The sequence below is a fragment of the Balaenoptera borealis genome, assembly GCF_965194805.1.
Source record: "Balaenoptera borealis genome assembly, chromosome: 13".
Classification (NCBI taxonomy): domain Eukaryota; kingdom Metazoa; phylum Chordata; class Mammalia; order Artiodactyla; family Balaenopteridae; genus Balaenoptera; species Balaenoptera borealis.
This window is the reverse complement of record NC_138870.1, coordinates 7,192,741-7,219,289: the sequence shown is the minus strand read 5'-3', so window position 1 is coordinate 7,219,289 and position 26,549 is coordinate 7,192,741. Positions and strand designations below refer to the sequence as shown.

At 58.1% G+C, this 26,549-nt stretch overlaps 4 protein-coding genes across 7 annotated transcripts; 1 reads left to right on the top strand and 3 right to left on the bottom strand.

The window, feature by feature from the left end:
* Positions 1-271: 271 nt before the first annotated feature.
* Positions 272-2,258, bottom strand: LOC309608790 (protein C10). The gene is made up of 3 exons (XM_082349292.1): positions 1,713-2,258; positions 1,246-1,422; positions 272-500 (listed from the first exon to the last, which is right to left on the bottom strand). The coding sequence occupies exons 1-3, from the start codon at positions 1,762-1,764 to the stop codon at positions 349-351; spliced, it is 381 nt and encodes a 126-aa protein (XP_082205418.1). The 5' UTR covers positions 1,765-2,258; the 3' UTR covers positions 272-348.
* A 684-nt stretch (positions 2,259-2,942) lies between these two features.
* ATN1 (atrophin 1) lies at positions 2,943-14,529 on the bottom strand. Of its 4 annotated transcripts, none has more exons than XM_082349162.1 (10): positions 14,381-14,529; positions 9,999-10,185; positions 9,536-9,724; positions 9,328-9,441; positions 6,667-8,645; positions 6,292-6,514; positions 5,208-5,904; positions 4,178-4,321; positions 3,669-3,849; positions 2,943-3,502 (listed from the first exon to the last, which is right to left on the bottom strand). In XM_082349162.1, exons 2-10 carry the CDS (start codon positions 10,023-10,025, stop codon positions 3,469-3,471), a joined length of 3,588 nt encoding a protein of 1,195 aa, XP_082205288.1. In that variant the 5' UTR covers positions 10,026-10,185; positions 14,381-14,529; the 3' UTR covers positions 2,943-3,468. The 4 variants fall into 4 exon arrangements, with proteins under 4 accessions (XP_082205288.1, XP_082205289.1, XP_082205290.1 ...); XM_082349163.1 differs by having other exon boundaries at positions 6,667-8,642; XM_082349164.1 differs by having other exon boundaries at positions 9,587-9,724.
* On the top strand, positions 12,782-18,690 carry LOC309609662 (uncharacterized protein; the record flags this gene model as incomplete). Its single annotated transcript, XM_082351365.1, has 4 exons — positions 12,782-12,830; positions 13,599-13,700; positions 14,238-15,257; positions 18,605-18,690. 4 exons carry the CDS (start codon positions 12,782-12,784, stop codon positions 18,688-18,690), a joined length of 1,257 nt encoding a protein of 418 aa, XP_082207491.1.
* ENO2 (enolase 2) lies at positions 18,691-26,544 on the bottom strand. The gene is made up of 12 exons (XM_082349223.1): positions 26,402-26,544; positions 25,158-25,257; positions 24,561-24,656; positions 24,352-24,410; positions 23,994-24,063; positions 23,276-23,409; positions 22,833-23,055; positions 21,614-21,811; positions 20,508-20,709; positions 20,137-20,245; positions 19,916-19,974; positions 18,691-19,610 (listed from the first exon to the last, which is right to left on the bottom strand). The coding sequence occupies exons 2-12, from the start codon at positions 25,240-25,242 to the stop codon at positions 19,541-19,543; spliced, it is 1,305 nt and encodes a 434-aa protein (XP_082205349.1). The 5' UTR covers positions 25,243-25,257; positions 26,402-26,544; the 3' UTR covers positions 18,691-19,540.
* Positions 26,545-26,549: the final 5 nt, after the last annotated feature.

Here is a 26,549-nt window from a genome sequence, read left to right as displayed (position 1 = left end):
ACCAATGGGGGAGCCTCCCAGCACGCAGAAGCCAAGGGGCCTCAGGAAAAGCCCAGGAAGCCCCACTCCTCAGAGGCGGGGCTGCCCTGTGCAGGCCCCCCAACCCAGGGCGTTGAGGAGCCGGCCCCTCCTCCCACTCTGCCCTGGAGCTGGTTGGGCCCAGCAGGAGCATGGGGAGGGTCTGGACCGGGAGATGGAGCAGCCTGCAAGGCAGAGCGCATCAGGCCAGGACGTAGAGGTTGTCAGGGTCACAAAAGACAGACGGCAAGGCTAAGTCATAGGCACATTTATATCTTCCGGAACACCAAGGTCTTCCCTTCCCCAGCAGTGCCAAGGGAGGGCCAACCCTCAGGAGGCGGCCACACTGCCACCCGAAGCAGGCCCGTAGGGCGGCAGGGTCATGGGTGGCAGGAACAGCGCCTTCAGCTTGCCCGACAGGCTGGCAATCTCGGGATCCTGGGCCTCGTAAGACTTGACCAAGCGGGCAAACTTAAGGACACCTGCAAAGGGAAACAGGAGCATCAATCCACACCCCCAGCAGATGGATGTGCCCAAGATGGCAGGAGGAGGCAGCTTGAGCCCGAGTCGCTGGCTACCCTCGCTCTGGCCCCAGGTAGCTGTCTGCAAAACAAGACACATGCAGGCCTCTGCCCTGTGTGGTTGGATCAACTACTTCCTGGTCTACACTGGGGTACAACTAGATGGGATGCAGTGAATGAAAATATCCCGAAGCATGCTTCCCACCATCAGGTGAACCATTTTAGCAATTTAGTCACAAGACCCCAAAGGATGCACACCCACAAGATCACCAGTCTATAACCAGGACACAGGAGGGCCATGGGCCAGCTGGGCTGAATCAATAAGCACCCTTGGGGAACACCCTGATCTCACCAAAGGAATTGACTGCCAACCCTCATACAGAGATGAGCTGAAACACCTTAGAGGGGGCTACAGAACTGTGCGGTCATGCCGATACTTCACTACAAGCCATCAGAACGGGTTTCAGGTCCAGCTCGGCTGTGACCTCCAGCACTTGGTTTATTTCTAGAGTCTGTTTCCTCATCTTAAAATGGGATAACAGTATAATTAATGGTAACTAGAAAACGCACTTCAGACTTCGCTTGGCTCAAGTTCACGAGTACGAATACAGGTAGAGTGTGGCTGCCGCCATGTGGCGAGAAAGGGGACGACGGCTCAGAGCCCCAAAAGATCCCTCGCTCTCTCCTCAACCCCCGTCTGACCCACCTTCCCCGTCGCAGCTGAAGCCATAAGCTTTGATAACCTCCTGCTGAATCTGCGTGGCAACGGGCAGCACGAATTGCAACATCTTGCCCATGTCGTTGCACGCGTTGTCCCGCGCCTCGTCCATGCGCACGGCGTTCTCCGGGGCCGAGAACGCCTGGATCACCTCGGCCAGAACCACTGTACATCAGACACATCCCCGGAAACAGTCCCGTGTAGGCATCGGAGCACGGCCGGCGGGCCCAGCCGAAAACACAAGGAAGAGGACAGGAAATTACTTAACGGACTGAAACCATAGTAACCCGAATAGCTCGGCCTCCGACTCTCTCTAAGAGCGAGGACCCTTAAGTGAGAGTATGGTACCGCGCACCCGCATTTCCCAGCAAACGCAGCCACGTTTCTCGCCCCGGATCTTCCTCCCGCATCTTTTTCTAGCAGAAAGCCCACCCGACAACTAGACGGTTTCTCACCCTTGGCCTGCTCGGCACTCAACGCTGCAGCTTGAGCCGAGGCGGACGCCATAGAACAAAAGATGCACGTGCAACGGAGCCAGGGAAACGCCCAAGAGAAACGAGCAGTCTCCTAGAGCGGCTCTCCCAACGGGTGGGGCAGATGGGAAACTGCATCAGCTGAAGCCGGAAACCTCGCGGTGCAACCTCCATTTCTCCACTCATAACACCCAGTATCGAGTTTGTAATGAAAAAACTAAACAAGCTTGCAACTTAAAGATTCTAATACTCACTCACTCAAAAATCATTCTATTATTAGAAACAAACTGTATGGTGGGGGTTTTCCGGTGAAAACCAGAAAACCTACTAGACAAATTCTAAAAGAGCTGTAACACTGCCGAGACACACCCTGGAGAGAAGGTGGCATGTCCACCAACTCCACTATTGGTTAGGGTGAGCTCCCACTGGCATTTCCTACTCTTTACTGCTATACAAGCAACAGGGCACACTGCAACTTTCAGAAGGGAAAACACTATTCAAAAGAACTCTCTTAAATCATTCCTTTCTAGAGTTTGTGAACGTTTGGTACAGGCCTATGCAAATAACTCGATGCCGATTGGCTGAGGAAGAAGCCAGTCACTCCCCTTTAATTTTTAAGAACGTAGACAGGGATTCGCAGCAGTAAAAGCTTGGCGTTAAAGCAGCTCCCGCGCTTTCCGAAAATGGCCTTGGGGCGGGGTGGGGGGAAGCTAACGCCCTCTAATTTCCTTTCCCTTCTGGGCGTTTGAAATTGTCACCCACTCCGTCCTCCAACTATAGGGTGGTTAAGACTCCTGAGTTCTGAACGCTTTAACTTATTGCAGCCACGCCCCCTGCACCTCCGCTTCAACACCATTTCTAACTATCCTACGGAAAGGATGCAGGTTTCTGGTGGCCCCTAGCTGTGGGACCAGTGGCAGAAACGCCTCCCAAGTCTGCGTAGTTCCCTAGAGCTGTCCCAGGCCGCCAACATCCTGACTTGCCGGCCTTTGGAGGAAGGCCAAGACTCTGCCATAACGGACCCCGTTAGGGCAGAGCCAGGGCTCCAGGACCCCGGGCTCTTCGAGGTCCCCTCTGCAACTCTCCAGGGGCCCCACCCACCTCCGGGCTAGTCTCCGGTGATCCCACAGCTTTCTCTCGAGGCGTCGCCGCGCAGAGACCCACGCCCCCAACCCACGCCCTGTAGCCCACAAAGAAACAGCCACAGACATCTTCCTGGGGAGTCGTGAGGATGTTTTTGTTTGGTTGGTTTTGTTCGGGATGTTTTTTAAAGAGCGTCATATAGATATTTATATATATAAATTATTAATGTGGGGGAAGGGCGAGGGGCATACATCGCAGTGGGGGGCGCGCACACGGGGGCTGGGGAGGGGCAGGGGCGGCACACGATGCTACGCAAAACAGCCACATCTAACAGATGAAATAATCACACCAAGGGGTGGGGGAGAGGCGGTGGCCACGGGGGTGGGGCGTGGGGGAGGGAGAAAGGCGGGGGCCAAGGGAGAGGGACCTGGTCCAAGATGCTGTGCGCTTTCCGCCCTCACCCCCGCCCCCTCCCCACCTCCGCACACCACAGGAGCCTTGGCCTTCCATCTGTCCCTTCCTCCTTCCTTCTGCCCAGAGGCCCAGGCCCTGGGACTGAGCGGCACCCCCCTCCGCTCTGAGCGGCAGGCGGGGAGGGAGGCCTCCTGGGTCCAGATGCAGGGGCCACGGGTGCTCTCTTGATCGATCGCAGGTTCTACAGCGGCTTGTCGCTTTCCTTCTTCAGGTGACTGGGGGAAGAGGGGGGCAGAGCAGGGACTGAGAGACTGAGGTCCATCCTGACCCGGCCCCTCTCACAGAGGATGGTGGGGAAGGGGTTCCCCTCCCACGGGAGCCACGCCCCTTCCCAGGCGGGCTGAGCTGCGTCCCCTCCGGCTGGCCTAGGGCCTGCGGTACCTGTAGTAGTCCTCCTGGGCAGGGAGCGGCACACTGTGCAGCGGGTGATGGGCGTGCAGCCACTGCTGCTGCTCGAGCGCCAAGCGCTGCAGCTCAGCGGACTGCGCGTGCATGGCCTGCAGCTGGTGAGCTGCTGACATCGGGGCAGAGAGGGAGGCTGGCAGGTCCCGGTAAGGAGCAGCTGTGGGCAGGGAGGGCAGGGGCCACATGACTGACGGCGTACTGAGGTAGCCAGCCGCTTTACCTACAGAGGAACTGCCACTCATCAACTTAGGTGACAGCCAGTCCAGCAAGTTACCAGGGGTGGTTAGGATTCAGGCCTCTTAGCCTGGCCCTAAAACCTGTGCCTCTCTTGGGCAGGGCCTCAGCCCTCCTACTCCCATTCCCAGCTCCTCTGGGCACCTCCTCATCTCTCCCCAAGCCCAACCAGGCCAATCCCACCACCTAACTTCCTCCTTTCTGCCCTTCCCTCATGAGACGTTCCCCAACCCCGAGACCTCCATCCTTACCAAAGAGCTGGTGACGAAGAACTTCGTTCTCGTGCAGAGGGTGAGGAAGAAGGGGGTTGGGGAGGGTCCCAGCTGGGTAGGGGATCCGGGTAAGGTGAGACCCTGAGGCCAGGGGGTCAATGAGAGGGTGCACCGAGGCAGAGGCTGGAGGGTAGAGAAGAGGAAGGTGTCACCAGAGGGAGGTTTGGGGAAAGCCAGGCATTTGGGTGAAGGCATCCATGCCTGGGACGAGAGGTAGACGATCACACACTGGGAGATCCAGTGGATCAGGGAGGCACAATGGAGGAACTAGGGGCCTGGGAGATGGACAGGGCAAGACCCTACTGCAGTAGGGATGTACATATGGCAGAGGACAGGAGATTACAGTTGTCAGAGGGACCTGAGGAATAGGGAGGGAGGAGTGGACTGTTGAGAGGAGACGGAAGAGGATAGGAAGTTTAGGAAATGAGACGGGAGGAGCTTAAAAGAGAGAAAGCACAAGGAGCCTGCAATGAACGTGACTGTGAGGCTAGACGGGGCAGTGTTCTGACAATAAGAAATGCGGTGAAAAGACAGTGAGTAAAGCTCGTTGTCAACTGTGATCCCACAACCAGAGCCCCAAGGCTCTTTCCAGAAGGTCACAGATCTAGAGGCAGAGAGGAATATGAAACACCTCTGCCAGGGAGGGGAGAAGATGGCAAGAAACAAGAGTTGAATCCAGAGGAAGAAGAAAATAGTTACGTGAAGGGCTCAGAGACAGGGGCTGTGAGGGGAGGAAGACCGTGCTCCTTCAAAGGTTTCCACCTTGGGCCTCTATCGTGGGCGGGCACCAGACCTGAAGAGGGCTGGGGTGTGAGGAAGGGTCTCCGTGGCAAGGCTGGGGCAGGAGGAGACAGGCTGGGAAGGCAAAGACCAGGGCAGCAATCTCAGGAGAGAGGCTCAGGCCAGACGTGGGGAGGGAAGTCCTGGCCCGAGGAACAGAAGCACCCGATCACTTGCCAGGGGGGCAAGGTGGCCTCAAAGGGCCTGGGCAAGGAAGCAGGAGTCTCACCTGCATGGATGGCATCCTGCTGGTGGAGGTGCAGGTGAGAGTGGATGTGGGAGTGCTGGTGGTGATGGGGGGTCACGTTGAGCATCTGCAGCCGGGCCAGCGGGTCGTTGCCCAGGGCAGCCACCCTTTCTGCATGCTGCCTCTCAGCTGCCAGACGCTCCGCGTAGGACATGTCAGGCCGCAGGGCTGGCCCAGCTGCCAGCGCTAGACGTTCTCTCTCCAGGGGCCCCAGGCTCGGATGAAAGGGGAAAGGGTGCAAGCCAGGTGGGCCAGGCTGCAGAGCCAGGCCCCCGTGTCGGGGGAAGGGATCCAGGCCTGGCCCAGGGACCCCGTGTAGGGGTTCCAGCTCACTAGGCTTCACCTCGAAGCCAGGCTTGAGGCGGTCACGCAGGTCTCGTTCACGGGCTTCCCGCTCCCTCTCCCGGGCTGCTGGGTCACTGCTGTACAGGGCCGGGACATTGTAACCCAGGAGGCCCGGGTCCACTGCCCCCAGGGGCACGTAGAATGGATGGTTGCGATTTCCAGGAGACATGACGTGGGGCCGGGCGTATTCACTGAGGGTGCGCAGGGCTGGAGTGTCGGGACCCAGGTAGGGGGGCACTGTAGCCACAGCACTGCCCGGCTCAAACGGAGGGCGATGGGGCACTGGGCCGAGAGATGGGCACTCCACTGGAGCACGGCCCTCCTGAGCCAACTTCTGTGGGATAACGGAGAAGCGGGGTCAAAAAGGCAGGTTGGAAAGAGGTGGCTGGTCCTGGTCCTCAGCTGCTCAGGTCTCAGCATTGAATACCTAAAGCTTCAACTTATTGGAACTCAGCCTGCCAGGGACTTCCCTGCCCCTTCTCTTCCTATGTAGGTTAGTGGCTCTTCCTGCGATCCACAGGTACTCTGACCTGAGCTTGCCTTCCTCCAGCCCAGAGATGCAATTCCTCCCGCTGGAATCCTTTGGTCTCCATTTCCTGGGCTGCAGTGGTTCCTCCTCTCCGACAGGTGGCGCATGACCCCCATCCCCACCCCTCGAGCCTCCCCGAGTCGCGTAGAGGGCGGGCCAGAGGCGGGAGGCAGCGCGCGGTGACGCACTCACCACGCTGCGTTCCAGCTCGCGCTCCTTTTCGCGCTCGCGCTCCTTCTCGCGTTCCCGCTCGCGCTCGCGCTCCTTTTCTTCGCGCGCGCGCTGCTCGGCCTCGCGCCGCACCTTCTCCACCAGGTCGGCTCGCTTCTTGGCCAGCTTGGAGCCCTCCAGCGGCACGAAGTACAGATCGCTGCGCGCGCACGAGTTAAAGCCGCGGTCCAGGTGTTTGTTGAACCTGCCGGGCGCGGAGGCAGCGCGCGCTCAGCCCCTGCGAGCGGCCCCGCACCAGCGGCCGAGACCAGGGTCTGGAGTACTTTGAAAAGCACCACACGAACGAACGCAAGGCCCGTCCCGCGCCCGCCACCCCCCAACCCCGCCGCCGCTCACCTGGCCGACTGGCTGGCGTGGCTGGGCACGTCTACCACCTTGGGAGGGGGCGAGGGGCTGCGGGCCGGGGGCGCCGGGCTCTCGGGGGCCTCATATTCCTCAGCCGGCTCCTGTTTGATCTGCGTGGCGCTCAGGGGCGGCCCTGAGGCGGGGACCGCAGGCGGTGGTGGCAGGGATGACAGGCCCGAGGGGCCCGGAGGCGGCAGCGGCCCGGGCCCCACCGTGGGCGAGCCCGGCTTGAAGGTCCCTGGGCCTGCGGGCGGCGAGGCGCCTCGGTAGCCCGGTGGGGTCCCCGTTCGGAAGGAGGGCGGGGACCCCGGCTTGTATCCGGGCGGGGTGGCTGTCTTGTAGGCCCCTGGGGACGGGGCTCGCTTGCCATACGGTGGGGGCCCAGGTGGGGAGGCTGTCTTGTAGCCTGCTGGCGAGGAAGCCACTGTGGCAATGACCGTGGAAAGCGTAGACGAGGAGGTGGTGACCGGGGGCACCGGTGGGAAGGGGTAGGGCGCCCCTTGGGGGCCCTGGGAAGGAGAGGGGTGTGAACACGGGTAGGACCCTTGAGAGGAGGAAGAGGCATTGGAAGAGGAAGAGGCTGGGGGGCCGCTGGGACCTGCTTGGCTGTAGGCCACCTGGCTGTGAGGTGGAGGCAGGTGTGCGGGCCCTGGTGGGTAGGGCCTCAGAGACCCCAGGGAGGGAGACATGGCATAGGGGTGTGCGTGGTGGGCGCTACCGCTCTCCAGGGGGTGAGGATATGCCCCGGGTGGGGGCGGCGCAGATCCCCCATGATGCTGCTGCTGCTGCTGTTGCTGGTGGTGGTGGTGATGTGTCGGGACTGGTGGGTGGGCAGTGGGTTGGCCTCCAGCTGAAGGAGGGAGGGGGCCTGGGTGGGCATTGCTGTTGGCCAAGAGGCGGCCATAGGGAGGAGGTGGGGGGGGACCCTGGCTCCAGACAGCTTGGGACGGGAGAGAAGGCTGAGTATACTTGGGTGGCTGATTGGAGACGGAGAGGCTGGTGGGGGGAGGGAAGGAGTGGGGATAACTGGGCAGTGCCTGGGAAGCTGGGTACTGGGAGGCCGAGGCGGAGGCCGAAGAACTGGAAGAGGAGGCTGCTGCAGAGCTGCTGCTGGAGGACGAGTAAGGATACCTCATCGGCGGGGCGGGAGCAGAAGAGGTGGACGGAGGGGGCAAAGGGTGGGGTGAGGGAGCAAGAGTGGGGCCCTTCTCTGGGCCGGGAGGAAGTCCACCCATACCCTGCCCCATGGCATGGGGAGAGGGCAGATGCCCAGCTAGCGGCTGGGCCCCCAGGCCAGGAGGAGAGGCCGAGGCATTGTTAAGGGGTCTCAGGGCAGGCGGGGGAGGCAGGTTTGGTGTCACGTGGGGGAAGGTGGCTGGTGGTGGAGCAGACGGTAGGTTTCCACCAGCTGGGGTGTTGGGCGGCTTTGTTGGGGGAGCACCACCAGCCCCAGAGCCTGATATTGAAATGGGGTTGGGGGGCTGGGGGTGCTGCTTACCCCCACTAGGGGCCCCCACTGAAGCGGCAGCCCCTCCCCCCTTGGGGCCCACTGGGGGTCCAGACAGAACTCCTCCACCAGCGCCCCCAGGATAGAGCTGTGGATGAGGGGGAGGGGCCCCTGGAGGAGCCTGGAACATTCGAGATGTGGGAGGCTCCATGGGAGCATGATACCCAGTGGGTGTCCCAGCAGGATGGGATTCAAAGCCAGGCTCTGGCTGTCGGGGGATGCTATCTGGAGGGGGAGGGGAGGGAGGAAAGAGTGGAGGTGGATGGTAGGGGCGGGCTGGGCCCTGGGACAGGCCAGAAGACGAGTCGGAGTCATTCTCCACACTTCCAGGGCTGTAGATGCTGGGGGACGTGCTTCGGTTATCCTGGTCGATATCCCTAGGGTCGCTGCTGCCATCATCATTGAGGCTCCGCCCGTCCAAACTATCCAGATCCGAGGGAGACTGTGGCCGAGGGCGCTCCTGCTGGAGAAGAGGGAGGGCCATTTTTCCCTTTCCTTTTCCTTCCTTGCTTCTGGATTTGGGGCCTCCCTCGCACAAAATAACCTCCCGCTCACAGCACACCACTGCACCACGATGCGATGAGTACTCCTGCTCGAGCCCACCTCCCTGCCATCCGGGATTCCCCCACTCCCCCCACAGTCTCTGCTGCTCCCCAGCAGCCGTCTGAGTTCCCTCCTCAAGTGTCCGTCTCTAGCACCTTCTCCCAATCCACAGCTGAACCCAAATCCCTGTCTTCCACCAGCCCATCTGCCATCCTCTCATCTCATCTACCCCTTTAACTAAACATCCCGGAAACCACTGGTTCTTAAAAAGGCCACTTCTGCATGCTCCTTATGATTTATTTGTTCCTTCCACTGAGACCCCTCAGCCTGGATCTCCTCCCCAGCCCCTGCACGAAAGCACCTAGAAGAGGAGAGGCTAGAATCCCACACTCTTCCAGTCCCCTTCTGGCCCTGCCTGATCATCTGACAGTCTGGCCAAAGCCCTGCAGATCTGACTGACACATAGGCTACTTTAATAAGCACGAGGATAAGACTTTCCTCTCATATTCCAGGCAAAACTAAAATAAGAACTGTGAGCAAAAGGAAGTTTGGGTGAAAGAATGGTCAGAAAATGGGTCAGGATGGCTGCAAGGGTCTCCCACCTCAGTTTTGGTCTTTTTTGGCGCGTTGGTCTCCTCACTTTCACTCTCCGAGATCTCCTCACTCCGGCCCTGCTTGCTGACCTTGGGGGTGGAGGCTTCCTCTACTCGGGCCTTCTGTTAGAGAGAAAGAAAATTCCTGTCCTATACCTCCCGAGCTCCACCAGTACCCTCAGCCAGACAGGAAGTTCTCCCCAACACACATACACACCATCAGCCCTGGTGCCTGAGCATCCTGTTGCAGGACATGGGGACAGAATACCTTGGCCGTCTGCCTAGACTTCTCGGCTTTGCCATCGCTGCTGGACGTGCTGACCCCTCCAGGGGAGGCCCGGCCCCTCGATCTCAGTTCTTCCCGGGGCCCAGGGGCCTCTTTCTTCCGTCCACTCCTCATTGACATCTGAGGGAGAAGGAAGCAAGCAGATAATGTCGTTTTCTACATTGCATCTCACTTTATCATGTGCCTTATTTCTATTCTTCCCCTCCAGTGGGTGTCCCAGAGGGATGGGGTTCAAAGCCAGGCTCATCTGCTGGGGGGTGGAGGTGCTGCCTGGCGGTGGAAGAGAGGGAGGAAAGAGTGGAGCTGGGTGGCAGGGGCGGGGCTGGGCCCTGGGACAGGCCAGAAGCTTCCCTGCCCCTGATCTTTCGTGTTTCTCATTTTAGCTCCTACTCACTGAGTCTTTATTCTGTCGTGTCTTCATTCTTCAGGCTGTGGAGACCCCATTCTCCTCCGCCTGGGCAGCTGAATACAGAAACTTATCTGCTTCGCCCTAAGTTCCCCACAGCTGTGGCCTAGGAAGCAGGATCTCCAAGTTTCCAGTACAGGCACCTGGAACTCACACGGTCTGTTTTCAGTGAAGCCTGTTGGAAAAAGACCATCAGAGTCTCCAAACTGGGGAACACTGGTCTGAAGGGGACACTACTGTGCCTGTCAAGGGGCTGAGTAAGCAGCCGAGCCATGAGACACTGCTGGCGTGCCCATGGGTCGTCCCAGCTACCTGTGAGGGCAACTCTGCCGGCAATAGCCTCCCTTTCATCTCGTGGGACGGCAGAAAACGCCGAGGTGCCTATGCACCCCAGTTCAGGAGATCACACTGTTTCACCCTTCATGATCCCTAGGAAATAGATGCACGCACACGAATTCCACAGAGCCTTTAAAAGGAGCATAAAGAAATGTAGCTGAAGTATTAGCTAATTTATGGAGTACCTTCTCTACGTCAAGCCCTTACATGTACAATTTCATTTAATATTTACAACCAACCCTGAAAAGGAGGTATTCTTATTATCCCCATTATATAGGTGAAGAAACCGAGGCTCAAAGATTGTGACTGTGACTTGCCCAACTTCGTGTGAGAAATACACAGTGAGGAACCAGTGACAGCCCCAGAATCAAGCCCCATCTCCCTGACTTCAAAGCCCATGCTCGCTCTTCAGTACTTAGCTGTACTCTCATCAGAAGTTGGTGGGGAGAATTCTCAGAAGGCCTAGATCAGTTCCAGAGATATGAAAAGAAACTTTTTTCACATCAGAGTAGCTGGGAGAACAATGTCCCATTCTACAATGCAAAGGCACACAGCCCGACCAAGCCCAAGACCAAACCTAGGTATCCCCAAAGTGCAGAACTTCAATTCTGAGACTCTCATAAGACCCCTGCTCTAGGGCTTGCGTTCCCTAAGGCTAGAGGAAAAGTCAAGGCTCTCACTCTACCAACCAAATCAGTGAACATCAGTGGGTAAACAAGACAAATGTACACATTTGTAAGCCTATCTTCCCACCTGGCTTAGACAGGGACTCATACCTCCTCACGGCCTATCTACATATCTCTATCTACATAGCCAGCAATTTTCATTTGCACTTGTTTGTATTTCTTGCTAAGTGTCACATCTCTCCATATTACTAACCGTAAGATCTTTTAAGAACAAAAATGATATCTTCTTACTGTTTTCTTCCTTTCTGTATTCCCCACAGATGTCATATATGTATGGGTGTTCTGGTCTGTTCTTGCTACTGACCTTTAAACCCACTAACTTCAGTAGGTCTTCTCGAATGAAGTGCTGCTGGCCTCAGTGGAAATGGAGTAGGCTTAGCCACCTATTCTGAGTTAGTTAGGAGGCCTGGCTAGGGAAATAGCCTTTCTAGATTCTGTAGCATATTTTTCCCAAGGAATACAGAGTAAATACCTCTCACTCACCTCCACTGAACCCTACTGAGGGATGCAGTGAGGGGTGAGCCTAACCTTTCCAGGAAACTTAATAACAATTTACTTACTTAGAGTCCCAAAATAGCTGGGACGGAGCCCGCTGTCTTCTGAACTTACAGCTGATGCTCTGCCCAGTACACCAGCCATTTCTCTTCCATTACAACTATTACCACATTTTTGAGTTGTTGTGTGAATTGGTTTTCAAATACTGTCAACCCCCCCAAAAAGCCAAAGAACAAAACCCAACATAACAAAAGGGGAAAACAATCCTAACAAAAGCACAAGAGAGATGACTGTGACTGGTGTGTCTTTGCCAGCCCCTTAAAGGGGGGTGCTCATCTCTCCTTCCTATCACAGAACCTGTTCATGGTTGGTGAGAGTCAGGGGATCCAAAAGGTCAGAGAAAGGCAGGGATGTACCTGAAGAACAGAGCAAGCCTCGCGTGGCCCTCCCCCACCTCAACTTCTTTAATCAGTTAAAATCTGATAAAATTAGCAATGAGTAGCTCTGAAGGAGAAAAGCAGTCATAAAAGGGTAGGTGACCCTGGGGAGGAGTGGCAGGAGAGAGAAGGAGGTAGGGTTGGGTTATATATACATTCCAGAACCTGGAGCATGTTTTAGCACCAACAAGCTGAGCTACCCTCCTTCCTGTCCTAGTAGCTGGTCACTGTAACTCCAATCTATCTATAAGCACCTACTATGTGTCTGCAAAACACTAAGCACATTCACCTTTCAGCACCTTACTGCAAAAGCAAAAGGATAAAGGCCAGATTGCGGAGGTGAAAACATGAAAAATAGGGAAAGAGTCTCTAAGTAAGAACAAGAAAAGAAATTAAGGGAGAAATCTGAGGAGGCTGTCTGAAGGAATACACTCGAGGCACAAGGCTTTCTAGGATGGGCTTGCAGGGTGAATTCCAGGATCTTTGGCCCAGCCTCCACCATCATTCCAGACCTGCCAGACTCACAAACCAGTCCTAGATAACAGTGCAGCCCAGACCAGCAGATAACAAGGCACTGGCCTAAGCCTTAGAATCTACAATGGTCAGAGGGGCCTCAGATATCATCTTATCTATAATCCCTTCATCTGACAATGAAGCTGAGGCTCAAAGAAAGAGAAGTGACTTGCCCAAGGTCACAGTTAGTTAGAGGTACAGCCAGGACTAGACCCAGGTCTCCCGGCTCCTGTTCTGGAGTATTTCCACTACACCAGGCTGTTCCACAGCCCTCTCCCCTGGGCCACCCTCACCTGGGATGGGCATGGAGAGCCCAGCCATTCCTACAAGGTCAGAGAAACAGAAGGTCCAAGGTTAGCTGAGGGAAGCGGTCACTGTGGGGATAGTCTGGGAAAGACGAAAAGGGATACTTGGGAAGGAAGACTCAAGTTTAAGAAAATGGAAGAATACCTGTGCAAAGAAGCAAAAAGACTATACAAAAAGTCCCTAATAATGAACTGCCAAAAGATGGTATAACTTGGAACAGGAGCATTTCTATCCTCCCACCATGCCTAAAGGGAGGGTCTTAGAGAAACAACTATGACCTGCAAGTAATATGTCTACCTGTTCCTGGATGGAAGGGGGTGGACCCCTTGGGGAACCTCCTCTACATGAGCAGCACCAGAAACATCCTCCAGAATCCAGCCAAGAGTTCCAAGGGCATAGCCAAAGGCCCAGTCAAGATTCTGACCCCCCAACTATTAGCCATCCCGCTGGATCATTGCCATGGCAACAAAATGGCAGAACCTGCCCCTCAACAGTCCATCCCAGGGGTCCATCTGCCAGCAACTCCCCCTACAGTTGCCAAAGCAACTCCTGTCCTCCTATAGCACCCTCAGGGAAGGGAGCTTAAGAGTACCTACCCCAGTAGAAATAAGTCCATGCACAAAGGGAAATCTCTGAGCACAAAACAGTAATGAAGATCCACCCCCTCTTAAGGAAACCACAGCTAGAGGGGCAGTGGGTGCTCTGGGGATTTGAGGATGGGGGTCACAACTTGTTTGGAGTGCCTATAAGACTGCCCAATTCTCTCCTCTGTTTCCACCCTCCCAGAAACCCTTGCTCCCTAACTCTCCCTTCAGGGTTCCAGTCTTCCTCCTCACCAGTTGCAGGAGGACCCACACTACTGGGCCCCAGTGTGCCCCTCGCCAAGAAGTACCTGTGTCTGAGATTGGAAAAACAAGGTCAGAGGTGACCCGGGGTAGGGGAAAGAAAATTGAGTCACAAAGGCATCACTTTCCCACTTCCACCGGGAACACGCCGGGTTCTTCTTCTCAAAGGTGGCCCTCTCAGAGCCTCCGTTTCCCCAGGTTCCATTCTCCTCCCTCATCAGCTACAATCCCTCTCTTCCCACCTACCACACCCCTTCCCCATTTCCCAACTCCCTTCTACACCTAGCACCCCGAAACTCAGGCTCTGAAACCCGGGTTCTGGGCCTTTGGGGCTTTTCCTGGAGTCCTCATGCCCCACCTCGCTGCCATCTCTCCATTCCTTTTTGCCTTCGCCCCGAAGCCCCCTCACGGGCATCCCATTTTTCCTCCGCCGACCCTCCACCTCGGGGTTCCTCTTTGGGTCCCAGGGTCCTGGCTACCCTCCTGCCCCATCAGCCCTCCTCCTGAGATCCTCCCACCTCCCCCCACCTTCCCGATCCTCCGGGTACCCTGGCCCCCATCCCTCCTCGGGGGCCGGCCCCACCCCCTGAGCCCCCAGCCTCAGGCCAGGCAGTGCCCGCAGTGGGGGACCGGATCGGGAAAATAACAAATGGAGGCGGCGGCGGCGGGAGGGGGAACTACGAGGGGTGGGGGTGGGGAGCCGCGGGCCAGCACCCGGGCGGGCCCGAGGCCCGGGCCGCGGCAGATCTTACCTGGTTGTAGCTCGGGACGGCTGGCTGGCTCCGAGCGGGATTCGGGGCTCCGGCGCCTCCGGGGGGCGGCGGCGGCCGCTCCCCCGCCCCCCTCTCCTCTTCCCGGCTTCAGTCGCCGCCGCGACGGCGGCGGCGGCAGCCCCGACCCCCCCGGAGGGCGGCCCCCATCCCCCCTTCTACCCCACCTGGCCCGGATCGCCCGCCCGCCTCCGGAGCAAATCCCGATCCCCGCTCTCGCTCGGCCCCTCCCCAGGCCCGCCGCCTCCCCAGGCCACCCGGAACGCCCGGGCCGCGCAGCCCGCCCCCGCCGCGCCGCCGCCCGCCCCCGCGGCCCGGCTGGCGCTCCGCTCAGCTCCGACCCGCCGCCCGCCGCCCGCGCCCGCCCCGCGCAGCCCGCACTCGCGCGATCCCCGGCCCCCTAGGCGGCCTCCGCCCGCGGCCCCCGCCCCTTGCCGGGCGGTCGTCTCCCTCGCCCCCTCCTGGCCCCTCCCGGAGGCCGGCGGTCCCCCCGAAACGGGTCCCGGCCCCAGGCCCCGGCCCGACGCGGGGCTGCGGGCGAGCGGGCTGGGCTGCGCGTCCGGCGACTCGCACAGGAAAGCGGACGGCGAAGGGAGGGAGCTTGGGAGAGGGGGATGGGAGAAGGGAGGAAGAGGGAGAAGGAGGGAGCGCGGAGGAACGGAGGAGAGAGGGGCCGGGAGGGAGCCGCTAGGGAGGGAGCGCGAGGCGAGCGGCGAGGCGAGGGGGGGGAGGGGGATCCGGAGAGGGGGAGGCGCCGTGCGAGTTGGCAGAGACCGAGGCCGAGGGGGCCTGGGCGCGGGGAGGGGTTCGCTCAGGCGGAATGCGGGGAGCCCGCGGGCCTGGCGCGGGAGAGGTCTAGGTAGGAGGGGCCGTGGGTTGTATGGGCAGTTATGAGGGAGGCTGGAGAAGTTTGGGGGCCAAGGGGTGTGCGGTAGAGGTGAGGGGGGGAGCCTGTGGGTTTGTGGCAGAGATGGGGTAATGGAGTTAGGTTGGAGAGATTGAGCTTCTTGGGGGCCACGGGGGCAGTGAGGTGTGTGACACGGGGAGGGGAAAGAAGCTTGGGGTGACAGCGTCTTTGGCGGACATGTAGCAGAAGAGGTTTGGGAGGGCATTTGTGAGAGAGAATGGGATGGAAGTTTGGTGTCATAAGGAGGGGAAGAAATTGAAAAGATGGAGACATACACAGGAGGATGGGGTTTCTGGACGAGAGTGAAGAGTTTGGGGGTGATTGGTGTTGGGGAAAGAACAGCAAATATAAGAATTTGGGGGAATGACAAGTCTAGAGATGTCATGTGGAGAGAGAAGGGAAAGCAAGAGGAACCTTAAGAAAGGATGGAGACGGTGGGACCAGATGCAGATTCTAGGGGACTGGGTTCTGGGTGGGAGAGGAAGGTGGAAGATGGGGCGGGGGGATGGCTGGATTCCAGGGGGGGCAGGGGGGTTCCAAAAGAGCTGAGGAGGGTTTCATTTGGCAAGACAAGGTAGATAGAATGGAGTGCGGGTGGAAGGGAGTGGTAATGAAGATGAGAAAGAAATGTAAGATAGACAAGGCCTTTGGTGGCCATGCGGAGGAGGACGGAAATTCAGTGATAGGGAGGACAAGCTAGGGGAGATGGGAAGGGAAAGCAGTAGAAGGAAATGGTAGGAATGGGGGTGCATGAGCGTTCATTTATGGGAGTGGGACACCATCCTCAGGCCCTCTGGCTGGTAGCAGCTCCATTTTCCTTCTCAAATCTGTTCGAAGTCATCACTCACAGTACTTTGGGCTACAGGGAAGGGGTCCGGTGGGGATTAGGCTCCACGTGGAAACAACCCCAGGTGCCCAGGTTCCCCCATCGCGATCATTCTAATGTGGAGACAGTTCCACCCCAGACCCCTCTCCAGGCAGCCTGTGTCCCTGACAGTCCCCAGCCACTCCCAGTCTTCAGCCAGGAGGCCAGCACCCCCGGTCCCCACCCCCCAGAGTCTCCTGGGCTCTCTCCCTGCCCCACACCAAGCAGCAACATCTCTCAGGACAAAGGACACCAAGACGCTGGGTGATTTTTGGCAGCTGAGATTGGGAAGGCCAGAGAATGGGAGGGAGGCAGGCTGGGAAACAGGAAGAGCTGGAGCCGGAGTCTGGATTGGGAGCCCTCAATAGCGCTCCAGATTGGGGCTGGGGCTGGGGCTGGGGGTGGTGTGTGTGTGTGAGCCCGCCAGCTAGAGGCCGAGGGTGGGCCCTGAAGGTAGGATCCCACCAGCCTTCTGAGAAGGAAGGAGCTTGGCTCTGTAGCAACTAGTAGATTTGGCCTCATATTTCCCTGGGCCAGGCTCAGCCAAGTTCTAGGAATACCCAGAAGCTCTAAATGGATTCTACGGCACCGGGGAACCTGAGCAGGAAGGCTTCCCTGGCCTAGGAATGAATCACCACTCTTCAGACTGTTGAACTGGTTGGCACTCACTTTATTACCCCAGTCCCACCTTCCTTATCCCTCAGGGCTTTCCAGACAGCTCCACCCTGCCCGCCCCCGCTGCCCACTCCCTTCATCTGTGTCCTAGGAGAACCCCAGCTCCTTCTCCCCACCCCCCAACTTTGTTCCAAGACTCCTCCTCTCCCCATGGTCCCCCCTCCATTGCATTTCCTCCCTGTCTGCACTGTTCAGTTCAGTCCCCCACTGGGCCCTGGCCCAGGCTCTTCCCAGCTCCTTTCCAGGCCGAGCTCTTATCCCTCCTTTTTTAACCACTAAGGGATGGGCTAGGATGGTGACATATCTGAGCCTAAAAGAAAAACTTAGGCAGTGGTAGAAATGGGATGAGGAGAGTGAGAAGAGAAGCCAGGGCCTACCCCCTCCAATTCCTCCCCTACCTGAGGGCCGGGCTCACAGTTCAGCTTCAGGGAACATCACACACACCCCACCGCCATCCCTCACCCCAGCTCCCTCTCTGGCCCCGGTCCCCCACGACCCACCCGTCTCCAGGCAACGGCACAAAAGGAAAGTGGAGAGAGGGGCCTGGGAGGCCCAGGCAGAGCTAGCTGTAACCCAATCCAAGCCAGTACCTGAGGGGTTGGGGTGTGGGGGGCATGAGAAGGCGACCTAGCAAGGAGGAAAGGGCAGAGGTTAGGAAATGTGGCTCCGACCAGGAGTTACTGAAGAAAGATGGATATAATGGACCCTAGAGAAAAGTACGGTGTGCCCCCAAGGGAAACAGAAAGGGGCACCAGGAGACAGCAGAGAAGGGAAAGCTGAGATGCCCGCGCTGGAATGAAAAGGCACAGAGGCCGGGGCAAGAAACTCTTCGACTGAAAAGGGCTGAGTTGTCAGCGACACAGGAGGAGAAAAGCAGAGAAACGGGTCCTGCCCATACAGAACGGGAATCCTCTTCCAGTCCTGGAGCTGGGCAGGATGGCAGAGGGGGCCCAGGACCAGAACTCAGAGAAGAAACAGAGTGGGAGGCCCACAGAGGGCGCAGCCTTGCAATTCCTCCCACCCTCGCCCTGGAGCCAGTGCAGTCAACAGCCTACAGAAGCTTGACTCCCTCTAGCGGCCGCAGCTTCCCCCAGACCCTGCCGGCTCCATCCCGGTATCCGAGCCCTGGAGGGGGTTCCCCCTCCCCCCTCCCCCCTCCTCCCCGGTTGTTCCTGGGTTCCCATCTCAATGCTGGGGCTCCGCTGGAGCTGCAGGGTGATAGTGCGTCTCCCCAGCCACACACTGGCACCCTTCTCGCAGGCTGACCCAGGGAGGGGCCCGTTGAGTACCCCAGGTCCTGAATCTCCAGTTTACTGGAAGGCTGTTTCCTCAGGCTTCTGTACCCCCAGTACCATTCTTCCCTCGTACCATCCTGTCCTCCCCGGGTCCCCACCTTGCAAGGGGTGCTGCCCAGGCAGTGCTGGTCCATCCCAGAAGCAGCCAGGACTTGGTCTGGGAGAGGCCCAGTACCGGAGCTGCTCCAGCCCACAGCTTTATCCCTTCTCTGGTCAAGGCCCTTGGTGAATCTGCAAACCCTTTGGATCCCTTTCTCCAAAAATGCATATACACACACAATTTTTGATACTTTTAGGAATTCTGGGACCCCAGGTTAAGAACCCCTAATTCACCTGGGTCCTGGGGCCAGGCTTGCTGCTGACAAGGCAGGGCAATGTGCTCCCTACCTGGCCAGGGTGAGGTAGGCAATGCCATCCTCCTGGCCTATTTGTTGGGTTTCTTCCTCTTTCTGTGCCCTCCCCAGCTCTGCTATCCAGTTTCACCGACTTCCACGAGCTCCATCGTCTCTCCCCTCGTGTGGACGAGAGTAAGACTCCTCAGACACAGTAATGCACGGTGACTCAGACTTTAATGGTGGTACTCATTTCAACGCCACAGAGGTGCTGGCAGCTGTGGAACACGGCACGGGGGAGTGAGACGGTGCTCAGGTGCAGCTGCAGGAAGAACGAACGAGGGGGGAAACGGGCTGGGGAGAGAGGGACAGGGGAGGAGCCCCGGGCACACAGCCCCACCTCTGGACCGAGCCAGGCTGCGGTTAAGGCTTGGCACGCACACAGGAACCCTCATCGAGGCCCCTTTCTGGGACCCTTCCCGTTCCAGCAAGACCCCCACCCCAGGCCATCTCAGAATCTACAGTCACATGAAATACAGACACATGGTCCCGTCCAGTCAGGCCAGTTTCTGGCCCTGGAGTTATGAGGAAGTGAATCATTAATAGGATGAATGAAAATTAAATAAATGAATAAATAATATATCAGCGCCTTAGGCCAGGCCTGAGCACGCAGCCAGCACTCCCCTCCACTCAGCACTGCGCGGTTCCTGCCTCATAGGCAACCTGGAAACGAACAGACCCGGCGCAACGCACACATGACACGTGGCCCCGCTACACACCGCAACAACCAACCCTGACGCTCCAGCACAGACCCTGATCGGTCTTCCGTGGATGCCCTTACATCCTCAGTCCATGGCCAGTTTTTGAGGAGGGAGAAGAGAAAGGAAGGAGGAGTGGAGAGTGTAGAACCCAGAGTGGGCGAGAGCGGAGACAGCAGGGGCTGGACCAGCCAAGGAGCAGCGCAGCAGGTCAGCCGGGGTGTCTGGGGTGAAATTTCGAGCAGGACCGGAAAGAAGAGGTTCCAGGAGGACGGGCGAGGGGTTCCAAGTCTCCAGGCAGGTAGAGGGATCACAGCACGCTGGGATTGCGGAAATTATGTCCAGCGAAGCGAGCTTCGTCCCCCAGCTCTTCTTCGATTCTGAGAGAGGTGAGTCAGAAAGGAAACAGTCAGGGAAGCAGGAGGACCGCACCCCCCTTCCCATGGGGCCGCCATCCTCCAAGCCCCTCGCACCACCTGCTCCCGGGTCCTGGCCTGAGTGAGGGCATTCCCTGGCTTTCCATGGGCCGTCAGTCAGGCCATCTGTAAGCCCATCAATCAAAAACAAGTATTTTCTGGATGCCTACTGTTTGTTCTCCAGGCCCCAGGCACTGGAGATGAAATGGTGGAGAAACACAGCTTATAACCCCCTGGGTCCTGGGCTTCCATTCCTCGGGTTCCCTCACCTCATGAGCTGGTTGTACTTAGCCAGACGCTCAGAACGGCATGGGGCACCAGTCTTGATCTGAAACACCCCGAAAGATAAGCAGCTCAGTGGCCGCCCTTTGCCCCGTGAAAGAAAACTTATACTCCCTTGAAATTCCCCCAACACCCGCAAACACCTGGAAGGACAGAGCCACCTGAGCCTAGAACCCACCAATTGCACAAAGGGCTCCCTGGTGCTCACCTGGCCTGTGCACAGCCCTACCACCAGGTCCGCAATGAACGTGTCCTCAGTCTCTCCCGAGCGGTGACTCACCATGACCCCCCAGCCATTCTCCTGGGCCAGCTTGCACCTGCATCCGTACAGCAGCACTGAGCCCCAGCCCCTCACGCCCACACCCTCTTCTTATCCCCTATGTTGGTCAAGAAACATCTGGAGGGAAGCTGTCCGGGAGGGGAGCAGGGAATCTGGGCGGAGGGAGCAGAACCAGGAGAGCCGTGAAAGTGACTCCAGGTTCCCTGCCCCCTTCAGCACTTGTGGCCAAGACTGGGCTGGGAGCACTGGTGAGAGGCATCCTGCAGAAACGGGCTGAGTCAGGGACGCGAGGCACTCACGCTTGGATGGCTTCGGTGACCGAACCGATCTGGTTGACCTTCAGCAGCAGACAGTTGCAGGCCTTCTCCTCCACGGCCCGCTCGATTCGCTTTGGGTTGGTCACTGTCAGGTCATCACCCACAATCTGGATCCCCACGTTGGCTGTGAACTTGGACCAGGCAGCCCAGTCGTCCTGGTCAAAGGGGTCCTCGATGGAGACCACTGTTGGGAGAGCGATGAGGAAGCTCTGAGTCAGGCAGGAACACCCTGCTTAGATTCCCTGAATGGACAGATCAGACCCCCCGGCCAACTCAGCCTCCTCACCCCTACTTCCCCTGAAATAAGCCTGCCCTCACTGCTTCTTGATTCTTTCATAAAACCTTTCAAAAAACAAGAGTTTAGAAACTTTCTCACAACCTATCTTTGTATTTTCCCATTTTCTACCAGGAAGCCCTTCCTCATTGCTATTCTAAAAACTTCATTCTGCAATTTATGTCTATTTTCTCTCGCTCTGTCTCAGGAACCGGAAACCAACTGCCTCCATCCAGGGGTAAAAGCCACTGGGGGACCTAGAGAGGGTGATTCAGCACCTCCTCATCCACGTCACGTGCAGCTCCATTCAGCATCCAGTTTTCTTTGTTGTTGTTTTGTTTTGTTTTGTTTTTTGCCACACTGGTGGCTTATGGGATCTTAGTTCCCTGACCAGGGATTGAACCCGTGCCCTCGGCAGTGAAAGCGCAGAGTCCTAACCACTGGACCGCCAGGGAATTCCCCAGCATCCAGTTTTATCAACCAGAGATCCTGAACTGTGCTAGTTCCAGTCACCCTCTCACCATGCCTGGTTCCTCCCAAACCCGCCCCCTGATCCCAGCAGCTTCAGAGATCATGACTTTAATCAGGGTCCAAAGCAGACGGAACAGATTCACCACATGTACCTGCACACTTGCACGACATCCAAAGCCCAGCCTCTGCAGGAGGCTCCTTCACCCCATCCCTGGTTCTCAGGTTCTTCTCAGGACATCTCTCCCTGGCACCCGGGTCAGCACCCCCCCGTAAGGTCCAGAGTTGTCCCCAACACATCCCTGCCTGCCCCCTGCCCTCCCCCTGCCACAGCCCTTGCTCTCACCAGGATAGTCCCTGACAAAGTCCTGGTAGAGGGCCCCCAGCTGGTCCCCAGTGATGTATCGGGAAGGATTAGCGGGAGACTTGAAGTCCAAGTCGTATTTGCCATCACGATAAAACTCCGAGGCGGCGACATCCATGCCAATGACGATCTTTTCTGTGTAGCCAGCCTTGTCAATGGCTTCCTTCACCAGCTCCAAGGCTGGGGATGGAATACAATGGGCGAGGAGGAGTGAGAGAAAGAAAGAAATTCAGAACAGAAGTGGAGGGCTGTTGCTAGGGAGAGGTCTGGTTAAGGTTGTTGTGGGGTTATTCCCAGGTCTGCGACGAGCAGGCCACCTTTTAGAAAGGCAGAGGAATGGAATTGTGTTAATAATAGTTTTTTTTTGTTTTTGTTTTGGCCGCACCGCACGGTGTGTGGGATCTTGGTTCCCCGACCAGGGATCGAACCGCAGCCCCTGCATTGGAAGCGTGGACTCTTAACCACTGGACCACCAGGGAAGTCCCATAGTTTTGTTTTTTTGTTTGTTTGTTTTGTTTTAAATAGCTATAATTTATTGAGGGTTTAACTATGTCACCTAAGCACTTACACATATGATCTCATTTAATCCTCACCATGATGCTAAGAGGTAGATACTGTTGTTATTCCCATTTTACAGACGAGAAAGACAAGCACAGAGAAGTTAAGTGAGCAAGATCACCAGCCAGTAACTCTTCAAGTCAAGGTTCAAATCCAGGCAATGTGGCCCCAGAAAGTTAACTCTTAGCCACTACCTGCCTGTAGAGTTTCTCTTCACTATAAGGTTTCTACCAGGGCAGAGAAAGACTAGAAATCCTAGAAGTCTAAGAGGTTGGGGTGGGAGTGGGATAGATTTGGAGTGGATTCCCTGGAGTATGGTGTATCTCATCAAACTGAGGATCCATCGGAGTTAAAGGTGGGGATGGATCCCACAGGTCACCTAGACCATCTCCCAGCATCCCCAGGGGCTCCAGTGGGAACTTGCAGATGCTAGCAGATCTGGCTGGGTGGATAAAGAATGTCCCCTTAGGCCTGCCTGGGAATTTGTTAGGCCCTCTGGCACCCACTCCGAGGACTGGAACCTCTTGGAATTAGCTCAGGGACCCTCACGCAGCCTCCTCGGGACTTGGTGAAATGTGTGGCCCTTCCTGATGTCCCGGGATGGAGTGAGGCTCAGAGCTAGGAGTGGGGCTCCTGGCCTCACCTTCACTGTTCTCCAGGATATTGGGGGCAAAGCCACCTTCGTCTCCCACGTTGGTGGCATCCTTGCCATACTTGTCCTTGATGACACCCTTGAGTGTGTGATAGACCTCCGCCCCGAGTCGCATGGCATCCCGAAAGCTCTCGGCGCCCACTGGGAGGATCATAAACTCCTGCATGGCCAGCTTGTTCCCAGCATGGGAGCCCCCATTGATCACGTTGAAGGCCTGGGAGCCACAGGAGGAAAGAAAAGTCACAGAGCACTTCCCTCTCCACCCCTGGGAGTGTCAACCCAAAATCCCAAACTTCCTCCAGCTTCCTGGACTCAGAGTCCCCCGTCCCCATCCTTTCTCTTTAGCTGCGCCCCATCAGTTTCCTCCCATCGGTCCTCAGGAGGCTTCATACTCCCTCCCCACCCACCCCTGGGAGGGGCAGGTCTAGTCTCACCGGCACAGGCAGGATGAGGTCTGAGTTCCCGGCCAGCTGAGCAATGTGGCGGTAGAGGGGCAATTCCTGCTCGGCCGCCCCTGCCTTACACACGGCCAGGGACACACCCAGGATGGCATTGGCCCCAAACTTGGCTGGGAGATTACAGAGGAAGACACTGAGCAAACACGTCCCCTTCCCCTTCCAGGCCTCGCCTCCACCTATACTCCCCAAAAGGAGCCGGTAAAGGAGACCCCCCCCTCCTCCCTCTGCACTCCTGCAACACCTCATGCATCCTCTCCTGAAAATAGTGGGGGGTGTCAAGGGGAGGTGATTGGAAAGGGCAGAGAGCGGCACTATTGCTAAACATCCCTGAGACCACAGACTATCTGCCACCAACTCCCCCCTCCTTATGCTGCAAAGTTCTCCCTTCTGTCTAATGTCACTCCCTCCCACTGGCGTTAAACTCATGGTTTCTTGGAGGGCTACTCCTCCTCGGGTCATCCTTCTCTTTTTTTTTTTTTTTTTTTGGCCACACCTCGTGGCATGCAGGATCTGACCAGGGATCGTACCCGTGCCCCCTGCAGCGGAAGCTCATGCACAGAGTCCTAACCACTGGACCTCCAGGGAAGTCCCAGGTCATCCTTGCTAAGAAGCCCCCCACAGCGCTGGCCCCTCAGTTCTCCATCTGCTCCGTGAGTTCCCTCCCCACCCCCACTCTCTCCCAGCCGCTGCTTACACTTGTTCTCTGTCCCGTCCAAGTCCAACATCAGGTTGTCCAGCTTCTCTTGTTCCACCACAGAGAGACCCTGTGAGCAGAGCCTCCATCACCCAAAGCCAGGATGAAGGCTGGACCCTAAGCCAGAGGGCCTCCTACATCCACACACAGGCTCACATCTAGCCAGGGTCCAACCAGGTTCCTGCAACAGCGGCCTGTCTGGATTAGGGGACCTGAAGCTCCATGGGAGCAGGGGGCATCCTTCCCCGGTAACCATGATTCCCAAGAGGTGGCCCTTTCTCCCTCTTCTTCATCCTCCCCTAATCCAGGGTTCCTTCCAGGACCCTGGTCCCCACCCCCAGCAAAGAGCGGGCCTCACTGAGCTGATGAGGGCCGGGGCGATGGTGGTGTTGATGTGGTCCACTGCCTTCAGGACACCTAAGGAGAGGTGGAGAGGTCAGGCCGGCTCAGGCCAGGAGGGGCCAGAAGAGAAAAGGTGGGGGGAAGGCATGCAGGAAGAGGGCTGGGGACTGGTGTGAGGTCCCCAGTGGAGGGATGGGAGAGCCGGGAAAAGACAAAGGGCCTCACCTTTGCCTAAGTAACGCTGTTTGTCCCCATCCCTTAGCTCCAGGGCCTCATAGATACCAGTGGAGGCTCCACTGGGCACCGCAGCCCGGAAAAGCCCTGGGAGGGGAACGTGGAATGAGGATGGAGAGAGACGACACCACAGGGACCAGGGATTCTTCAGCCTTCCAGCTCTACGCCCCTGCAGCCGCATCCAGCCTTCTTCCCACAGCGCTCCTTAACAACCCCCCGCCCCCCGACCCGGACACACGCACGGAGGCGGATGCACAAGCAGTGGCCTCCTCATCCACCCAACTGAGGTCCCACAGGCGCAAGTGGGAACCCACAGAAATGAAGCTATGCAGGCAGCACACATGGTGCACGCACACACACGCACACACGGTGAACACAGAGGGCAGAGGCAGGGTGTATCACACACTAAACCAGCACACAGAGATCGGCCTATCCTGGCTCCCTGGGACAAGGAGGACCCACCCCGCCCCGCTCCAGGCTCGTTAGCCTGGCCCAGCACCCCATCCCCACTGGGAGTCCCCAGGGAGCCTCCCATGCCAGGCGAGGGCAAAGCCAGCATGGGGGCTGTGGGAAGGCCCTGCCCACTACCTTTGGCAGTGTAGAGATCCACCTCCACCGTGGGATTCCCACGGGAGTCCAGGATCTCCCGGGCCCAGATCTTCTCTATGGACATGATGGCTGGGATCTCCTTGGGTGGAAGGAAAGGAAGGAGAAAGGTAAGAGGCTTAGAGGGGTGGAGCCTGAGACCAGTGGGAGGGGCCAAAGGCTGGGAGGCTGAGAGGGATGGGAAAGAGGTTACCGCACTGGGTGGGGGGTGGCGAGGAGCTGGCTGCAGTCGTCGGCTGTAGAAGGGATCCCTCCCGCCCGTGGGGAGAGGAGAAGGTCAATGCAGTGAGGAAGGGGAGGTCACTGCAGTGGGGGGCGGGGTAGGATCAAAAACGAGATGGGAGGACTCCGCAGTGAGGAGGGGAGGGGCACGGCAGTGGTTCCCTCGCCCCCTCAGCAGCCGGCTGGTGGGGTTCCCCCAGATCTCCTCAGGGCGGTCCGGCTGCTAGGTCTGCATTTCTCCTTGGAGCCCAGAAGAGCATGGGTCGCATGGGCAGCGGGAGGCCTCTCCTCCCGAGCCCCCATCCCCCCCAATCTAACGCTCCAACCCCCACTCCAAGGTCCCAATCTCCCTCCAATTTATGTCCCTCCTCTTCCCGAGAGATGTACAGTAGAGAAGTCTGTGGAGAGGGTCCTCAGTCTCTGGGGGTTGCCGTGGGGAGGGAGGAGGACGAAGAGAGACCCGTGGGGAGAGGCACAGCTGGGCCGGTCCTCCCCCGGCCCCTAGACAAATTCTCCCTTCTTCCCATCCCTCCCCGGTGCAGTGGAAACACTGTAACCGGAGTGGGCGATGCGGGAGAGGAGTGGGAGAGGGGCGTCTAGAGGAAGTCTGCGGATGCCGAGGAAGGGTGAGAAAGACATTTCCCCGATGCAAAGCCAAAGGACGTGCCAGGGTAAAAATGCACAGCCCGAGGAGACCGCGAAACCTTATCATCGACAGAACCGGAGGCGAAAAGGGGCATGGGGAGGGGGCAGACAGGGTGGAGAAAGGCGCAGTTAGACACAGGTGCGGAGAGGCCTGGCGCGCGAATGAGGAGGGGGCGACAGCCTGAAACCGAGACGAGCGGTACGGGAAGGCTGGGGAAGGAGGTGCCTGGGGGGCGCGGGTGGCGGAGCAGGTGCGCAGCGCCGCGGGGCGAGGGATGCGCGAGGCCCGGGGAGAGGGGCGGGGGCGCGGCGGCGAGGGGAGGGGGCCGGAGGGGCGCGGGGCTCGGCCGGGGCTTCACCTCGGGGCTGCAGACCCAGCCTGTGGCGGTGGCGCTGTCGGTGGCGCTGGCAGTGGTGGCGGTGGCGGCGCAGAGAGAGCGGGAGTGGCGGTGGCGGTGGCTGCGGAGCCCGGGCGGCGGGCGGGGGAGGCGCGGATAGGGCCGGGCG

Excerpts from the sequence above, each read along its gene's own strand:
- LOC309608790 (XM_082349292.1), bottom strand. The coding sequence starts at position 1,764 with ATGGCGTCCGCCTCGGCTCAAGCTGCAGCGTTGAGTGCCGAGCAGGCC. Across the intron at positions 1,423-1,712 it reads GAGTGCCGAGCAGGCCAAGG|TGGTTCTGGCCGAGGTGATC; the intron begins GTGAGAAACCGT and ends TCTGATGTACAG. Across the intron at positions 501-1,245 it reads CTTCAGCTGCGACGGGGAAG|GTGTCCTTAAGTTTGCCCGC; the intron begins GTGGGTCAGACG and ends TTCCCTTTGCAG.
- ATN1 (XM_082349162.1), bottom strand. The coding sequence starts at position 10,025 with ATGAAGACACGACAGAATAAAGACTCA. Across the intron at positions 9,725-9,998 it reads CACGACAGAATAAAGACTCA|ATGTCAATGAGGAGTGGACG; the intron begins GTGAGTAGGAGC and ends CTTCTCCCTCAG. Across the intron at positions 5,905-6,291 it reads GCGAGCTGGAACGCAGCGTG|AAGTTGGCTCAGGAGGGCCG; the intron begins GTGAGTGCGTCA and ends GTTATCCCACAG.
- ENO2 (XM_082349223.1), bottom strand. The coding sequence starts at position 25,242 with ATGTCCATAGAGAAGATCTGGGCCCGGGAGATCCTGGACTCCCGTGGG. Across the intron at positions 24,411-24,560 it reads ACAGCGTTACTTAGGCAAAG|GTGTCCTGAAGGCAGTGGAC; the intron begins GTGAGGCCCTTT and ends ACCTCTCCTTAG. Across the intron at positions 21,812-22,832 it reads TATCCTGGAGAACAGTGAAG|CCTTGGAGCTGGTGAAGGAA; the intron begins GTGAGGCCAGGA and ends TTCCATCCCCAG.